This window comes from Myotis lucifugus, unplaced genomic scaffold (assembly GCF_000147115.1).
Source record: "Myotis lucifugus unplaced genomic scaffold, Myoluc2.0 scaffold_332, whole genome shotgun sequence".
Taxonomy (NCBI): Eukaryota; Metazoa; Chordata; class Mammalia; order Chiroptera; family Vespertilionidae; genus Myotis; species Myotis lucifugus.
In genome coordinates, this window is record NW_005871380.1 from 454,432 (window position 1) to 462,252 (window position 7,821).

The 7,821-nt window shown below is 59.2% G+C and overlaps 1 protein-coding gene across 1 annotated transcript in view; it reads right to left on the reverse strand.

The window, feature by feature from the left end:
* Positions 1 to 2,127: 2,127 nt before the first annotated feature.
* HS3ST6 (heparan sulfate-glucosamine 3-sulfotransferase 6) overlaps positions 2,128 to 7,821 on the reverse strand; it is a 6,416-nt gene continuing 722 nt past the window's right edge. The window contains exon 2 of the mRNA XM_006100941.3: positions 2,128 to 2,875. Within this exon, the coding sequence (XP_006101003.1) occupies positions 2,260 to 2,875 (616 nt within the window). The 3' untranslated portion in view covers positions 2,128 to 2,259. The remainder of the gene's footprint in view (positions 2,876 to 7,821) is intronic.

Genomic DNA, 7,821 nt, shown 5'->3' on the forward strand with positions numbered 1-7,821 from the left:
GGGGGAGAAGATTGGAGTGTTTTAAAATAATGGGCTCTGGCTCACTCTGAAGGCACCCCTCTGACCACCATGCATGCAGACTACTCGTTGTAGGAGAAAAAAGAGGCGCCAGGGGAACAGTGAGGGACACATGAAGCCATCCAGGCATGAGACGTCAGACATTTGGACAAGGGTGTGTCCAGGGAAAAGAAAGATGCATGGATCAGGCTGGGAACTGGGGCAGGGCCAGGGCTACCCTGCTTCCCTCCTGCCCCTGCCAACCAGGGCAGGCTGCCATGCCATCTGTAAGTGGGGCCCCAGCATAGGGAATGGGGACAGAGCTGCCAGGCACAAGTGCTCGCCACCCAGCAGGGATTCCAAAACACAGCACCCTCGTTATTGTAAATTGGTCCAAGTTGGGGAGGAGGCTATGTGTACATCTCACCCCCATCTGCCCCCATCTGTGCCACAGTTCCACCAAGGTGACTTGGGACCAGCCCCCAGCCCTGCTCCTGGCTTGCTCGGGATGGTTGGCCTAGAAGACAGTACTGGTCCCTCAAGGCAGCTCCAGACTCGAGTGTCCTCTGGGTCCAGAACTAGGAGGGCAAGGGACAGGTCTCCTGGCTGTTGGAGACAGATGTCCCCATCTCCCTCCCCACCTTCTGCTGTGGCTCTTCTCATACATCAACTGAACTCAAGTCCACACCATGGGTGGGTCATGTGACAAAGGCAGTGGCCATGGTGATGGGTGGGGCCACTAGCCAAAGAGGAGAGTGGTGACTGACAAGCCGCTACTCCCTCAAAATCCTCCCTCATTCTGACCCTGGAGCCCAGGACAGGGTGTGGCTCAAGTAGCCCAGGGTGGAAAGACCACTTCAGAGTCAAGGCTATGATACGGCCCTAGCCTGTTTGGCTCAGTGGATAGAGCATTGACCTGTGGACTAAAGGGTCCCGGGTTCAGTTCCCAACAAGGGCATGTACCTCGGTTGTAGGCTCAATCACTGGCCCTGGTCGGGGCTTGTGCGGGAGGCAACCGATCGATGTCTCTCTCTCACATCGATGTTTCTCTCTGTCTCTTCCCCTCCCTTCCACTCTCTCTAAAAATCAATGGAAAAATATCCTCGGATGAGGATTAACAACAACAAAAAAAGATAATAAATAAATAAATAAATAAATAAATAAATAAATAAAGTTGATTTAAAAAAAAAAAAAAAAAGGATGTGATATGGACCCAAGGCCTGGGATGCAGAGGCCACTGCCAGATCCTACAAGGGCCCGGGCAGCCTGGGTGCCAAGCCTGGGCCTAAAGAGTCCTGGAGGTTATCAGTGCAACTGGTGGCTACCTGGCAGACAGCACTGTGGCCAGGAGCAGTTAGCTGTCATTACTGAGGGGCCTGGCATTCCCAGGGGTAGAGAGGTAGACAGGGCACCCCAGCCTGCCTCAGTCTGGCCTGACTGGGTTAGGAGCTGAGCAGGCAGCTGGGCTGCAGATGAGCCTTTATTCCTGCCCATCCCCACCCTCCAGGAAGCTGGGTAAACACAACAGAACTGGGACAATGAGGGCCTGGGGCCTGTGGTATGGGCAGGGTCTGGTGAACGGGACCTGTGACTTGCCCGTGGTAGGCAGGGCAGAGCTGGGTGAGGACCTGATCGGAGGCTGTTAGACACACAGGAGTCACCTCACGCTCACTGTGCAGCAACCCCACAAGGTTTCCGGGAGGGGACGTCCACTGGGCAGCAGGATGCCAAATTAGCTCAAGTCATGAGTGCAGCCCGAAGAGTTGGGCAGACCCAGCTTTCCTCCTGCCCCACCTCTCAAATGGGTAACCTGGGACCTCAGTTTCCTCACCGGGAACATGGGAAACCCAGCTTGGTGCCTCAGGGCTGGGAAGAGAGCTCTAGGATGGCCGTCAGAGTCACCAAAGCTATGCTGTGTGTCCCTGCGCAGGCCCTAAATCCCTCTGAGCCTGTTGCTCATCTGTGACATGTGGCCAAGCCTACCTCAAGGGGTGTATAAGTATCAAGGTTAGACCTCTTCTGGCACTCTCACAATGCCCGCTAGCTCGAGTTAGCTGGTGTGATTATCATTTCCCTGGGCAGCGGCACCTCCAGCCCCCACCCTCCAACCCTCAAGGTCACATGGAAGAACACAGTTCCAGACTTTATTTCTTAAATAGTTCTCTCTACCCAGCATGTGCACACAGCCTGCTTTGGCTGGGTGACAGGCATAAATTAAGGTTACTGAGTATCCCCAGACAGGGCGTGGGCTGGCCTGGCCTCTCAGTCCCAGCCAAAGTCCTGGCCGATCATCTGGTAGAACTTGCGGTTGAAGGGCTGGTAGAAGTCCCGCAGACGCTGGACCACCGCCTCGGGCACCCGGGGGTGGGGCCGGCCCTTGGACTTGCCCAGGCAGCGGGGGCGGCTGCTCCCCTGGGCCTTCTTGAGGCAGGGGAAGCCCTTGGTGGCATTGAAGTAGAAGTGCTTGTCCGTGACGACCCTTTTGAGGCCCAGGAAGTCCTGCACTCGGCCAACTTCTCCAGCCGGGTCACTGACCAGGCGCTCGCCGCTGACAAACAGGAAGTGGGACAGAGGGAAGTATCGAAGCCAGTTGTCCAGGTGCTGGGCGTAGAGGCCGATGCGCACAGCACTCCAGGCCGTGTCCACGGGGCCCAGGCCGTGGCGGAAGGCCAGGGCTCGGAAGCTGGGCAGGCCCGGGGTCTTGGAGAGCGTCTGGGCGTAATCGGAGATGGCCCGGGTCACGGGGTTGCGAACCACCACGATCAGCTTCGTGTCCGGGGACATGCTGTGGATGCGGCCAGGGGCCTCCAGAGTCACGAAGTAGCTGGGAGTCTTCTCGATGGTGATCTGCCCGTCCAGGGTGCGTGGCATCAGGCTCCTGCGGGTTGTGTGGAAGGAGAGGTGGGCATGAGAGGGTGCTGGTCCCCTCAAGCCCTCCCATTATAGACCAGCCACAGGGACCCCAGATTCACTTCCCGCTCCCCCAGGCCCACCCATCCTAAAGTGCCAGATGGGCAGCCTGGAGGTGGGTTGAGAGCACCCGCCCCAGCACAGGCCAACAGGGCAACAGGGGGGAGGGGGGCTGTCCTGCCAGGCTGCCCACTCTAGCTAGCTTGCCCCAACTCGACACTGTTATGCCTCTCACCCCTGACCAAGCACCAGTAGGGCCAGTGGCCCGGACTTGCCATCCCCAGGGCTCTGCCCACCCTCCCCACCTCACAGGCCCCTCCCTGCACTGTAATTACCCCAGGTCACACTTTGGTTAAATGGCTGAAGTTGTCCCCTAAGTTAGGCCATTAATTATTGACAAGTGTCCCAACAAAGGACAGCTGCTCTTTTCATCCCCTCCCCTGCAGAGCCCCCTGCCCCTCTGATTACAGCCCTGCTAGTTCTCATGGACCTGGGCCCAACTCAAACGCTGCAAGCCGCCAGCACAGCCCAGCACATTGGGGAACAGTGAGTGAGGTGGCCTGAGGACCCATCCCAAGAGTTCAGCAGTCAGGGCCTCCCAGACCTGGCTCGGACCCCAGGGTGCAAGGCTGTGACTGCAGCATTTCTGATGATTCCTCTCATTCTGATTAGGGGAGTGGGGCACTGACCAAGGTTCTGGGAGAGTTGGCTGATGACAGCCCCCTGACTGCCCCAAACTTGGGGAAGCCCCTCCAAGCACCCCACTGGGCAGGCAGGTACCCTGAGTGAGCAGTTTCCCAAGGCCAAGCCTCACCTGCCAGCCATGTACCTCAGGGAGAGGCGGGCAGGGTGTGGCTGGGCCAGCTGAGCAAACAGCTCCAAGGGAGGACCTGAGAGAGGGCTGGAAACTAGGTCGATGGAGGCAGAGCCTGTGGGACCTGTGCCTTCAGAGGGGGCAGTCTGTGCCCAAGGCCTACCCTGCCTCCAGTCCTCTGAGGGGACTCCCCCTCCCCCCACAGGCGGCCTCCTGGTCTGGCCCCAGCCAGGAGGTGATACACAGGGCAAGTTCAGGTTTCATCCAGCCTGCACCCAGCCTAAGAGACCCCCAGGCAGGGCCCCAGCTTCCTCTTCCTCCTTAGCCCCAATGAAACTCCAGCTGGGTGAACACACAGGTGTACAGACCCACATGCTGGGGTGCTTGGCTTAGAGCGTGCTTGGGGTGACTCCCCTGCCACCACCCACAGCCTCGGGGGAGATGGGTGGGTTGATGGTCTTCAGGCTCTGGGAGCTTCCCTCACCCCCCAAAACAAGGCCCTGGGCAGAGCTGGTCTACAGAAGTCACAGGAAAGGGAGGGATAACTATTCTGCTTCCCCATCATGGTGACTAAGCAAGCTGGAAATCGCCCTCCACCCATTCACTGCCCCATGTGATAGGCAGGCACACTGGCGCTCAGAGAGGGGGTGGAAAGCTCGAGGGGGGGGTGGACACCGACCACAGCACTCCCACCCCTGGGCTGCAGCAGCTGGAAGGGGCAGTGTCAGCTTGGCCTCTGCTCCCAGAGGCCCTGCCCCCATGCCCTGCCTTGTGCCCTGGGAATCAGCACCCAGCCCTCCTGGGATAAGTTCAGTGAGACCTCGGGTGTTAACAAGGACTGAGGCCAGGGCTGCAGCCTGGAGGAGCCAGCTCAGGGGGTTCCCTTTTCCCCAAGAGGGAATCAGAACACGGGGAGTCTCCCCCACTGGGACAGACGGACGGCCAGGTGGCTCAGAAGTCACTGCCCTCTCTTCATGGCCCTCCTCGGGGAAGGAGCCAGCCCTGGTTACTCCTGGGCCCTCCCCTCCCATCCTGGACACCCCCTTCCCATCCCTTTCTCCCCCCAGGCACCAAGTGACCCCAGAAGCACATCCTCTTTCCCCACCCAAACTGGGCACTTTGGGTTCGGAACACCCCCACCCTCACCCCCACCCCACCCTCCTGCCTGAGGGAAGGGAGCTGCAAGGAAGGACACCAGGGAAGCCAGAGGAGCAGAGGGGGAGGTGCTTCCGGAACCCTGTGGAAGGGGGATGGGAATGGGGATGGACTGCAGATTTTCCAGGCCCACTTCTGCCACAAACCAGCTTTGAGATCTGAGATCTTTGGGACCAATTACTAGTACTTATTATTCTCACCCGCCCTCAGACGCCCGTCCTGGCCAGGACATGGAGGAGGGTGGGGATGGAGGTTTGGGGGGGGGGGAGGTACAGACAGGGGAGGGGATGAGAGGAACGGGATTCTGACCTCCACACAGCAAACATCTGACAAGTTGTTCCGGACCCTCCCTGTGCATCTGGTCTGCATTTCCCTGCGGCTTCCATCCAGCCCCAGACTCCTCTCCCTCCTGGTCTCATCCACCCTAAGGTCCCACATCTCTCCCGGGCCCCAGCCAGCCAGGCCTGGTTCTGAGCAAAAGCTACTTAGGGTTCCCGTGTGGATCCATAGGGTGCTGGGGTGGGGCATTGGTCCCCAGCCACAGGAGCTTCTCCTGGGATAGCACGGGGAAGAAAGCCCCACAGAAGCCCAGATCCCTCCCCCACACACTCAGAACCCCACTCCCTCATTAGCCCCAGGAGCCAAGCGGGTTTCCCCACCTGCACCCTCCTATCTCCTCTGGCTTTTCCCAAATACTAAGGTCAAAGTATAGCCCCACCTGCCCCCAGACAAGAGAACCCTCCTGAAGAGACCTTGGAGTGCTTGTCTGACAAACAGAAGATGCTCAGTGAGTGAACGAATAGATGAGAAAATGCTGACTGAGTGTGGGGGTACCAGGAGGTCACCATCCCCAAGATGGAGGACCCTCAAGTATCTGAGAAAGGGGCTAACTGCAGCTGTTAGAGGGAAAGTTTGGCCAAGATTAACCCTGGGCAGCCCAGAACCCACCTGCCAAGGCCCTGGGAAGGGCCAGGGCCGCTGCCTGGAATGAGGTCAGTCACAACCCAGTGGGGATGGGTGTCCCAGAAACTCGGCTGGGGGTACTGGCCGCTCCTCCTTGACTCACCAGCCTAGCCCTCCACCCAGAGCAGGGCTCTGCACTCCTGGCGGCTCAGCCAGGGTCCTGAGAGCCAACACCAGCAGACCATGCCCAGGGGCTGGGCACCCTCTTTGCAGCTGGGGAAGGGGGGGTCGCATTTTCAGAGGTTCACCGCACACTCCGAGTAGGTTGAAAGAAAAAAAAGGGCCAGAGGCACAGGACACCTGTGAGCACGCCAAGCCGCTTGTACATGTCAGCACAGGGCCACATGCGCTGGTACTCTGCACCCACACTCAATCTCGTGTCCTGAGAATTCAGGTAGGAACCCTCTTGGGATAAAGTCCCGGGAGACAGACCCCTTTGAGGGCACCCCAGAAGCTCAGCCAGCTCAGCTCCTGCACCAGCCAACGAGGGGTCGGCCTTAACCAGCCCAGAGGGACAGCTCCGGATTAAGGGGGCAAGGCCACCAGGACCTGCCCCTCTGCACCACCCCCTCCCTCCGGGTGGAAGTGGCTCTAAAAATAAAGAGAAAGTCCCTTCTCTACCAGAGCTAGACTCGCTCCTGAATCCCCTGGCTCCCATCCCTGGTTCCTGAGAAACCCGAGTTGAGGATCTGACCTCCAGTCAGGGTCTCATGCCTACTGCCTCTCAGGCCCTCATCCTCCCCAGACCTGTCCCTCAGAGCTGGAGCATGCACCTGGGAGCCTGGAAGGGGGCCTCAGGCTTCCTGACTCTGAGAACCCTTTTAGGGCTAAACCCAGTCTAGCCTCCCCTGCAGCCCCCGCCCCTACCCACCAATTAGCCCAGCTCAGTGTCTCCCCCAGCTTCTTGCAGTCAAAGTTCTTGGGATCAGTGTGGACTCTGAGGTTTGCCCTACAGTTATAGTGTGTCCTCCACCGTCCCACCCCCTTCCACTCCCCCTCCCTCCCCGCCCCGCCCCAACCTCCTCTTCTCTGACCTCTCCGCAGCAGTAGGTATTAGAGATGCTTTGGGGTGCCAGTGGCACCGTCAGGGTGGGTAGCGGTCTGAGCTCTGACGCCAGAATTCAGCCAGTTGGATTCCAGGATGGACTCACCGCCCTCCCAGCACCACTCAGCTTCCTGAGGATCCCCTGATGGCAGCAACCCTTGAGAGCTCAGGAGCTAGGACCCCTGTTTTCACTGGGGCTCTTCCAAACCCATGAGTGGTTTTTAAGACAAAAGGCCAAGAAAGCCAATGGCGGTGGAGGTGAGGAATCTGGGTACAGAGAAGCTAGGATACCTGGAGAGTCTGGGTTCCGCTGCCCCCAACTCCCCACTAATTCACCAGGTGACCTTAGGCAGGGTCCTCTCTGTCCCATGGAGGCTGGTCCCAAGCTGGGGCTAAGGTGAGAGCTGGGGGAGTGGGGAGACTCGCTCTCCATCTATAAGCTCTCATGTCCCCCACAGGAAGGGACAGGGCAGGTGGCAGACTTGTGTGCAACTGACGAGGCTGCAGGCAGTGCCAACCTCAGCCCGGAGGGGCTGTTTCATCTGGGGATAGGTGCTCCCCCACATTCCACAGGGTACCCCAAGGCCATCCCACGTGGGGCAGGGCGCCATGACATGAAGCTGGGGTCCAAATTCCCACCCTTGGGCACTGACTCAAAGGCGCATCCTTCCTCCTAAAGCCCAGACCTTCTGCAGACCCGCAGGACCCCCGAGGACCCCTCTTCCCAGGATCAGGAATCTGGGAGGCAGACCCTTTCTAGGAGACTGCCCCTGCTACGGGTAACTGGCCAGCAGGGGAGGGCGACCGAGCCTGAGGAGTTTCTAACGCTCCTCAAACCCCGCTAGCCTGAAGCTACTTCTCAGCTGGGCTCGCACTCCCTCCCCCAGTCTTACTAAGACCCCTCAGCGGCCTCAAACCGAGGCTTCCCTCGAGTTTT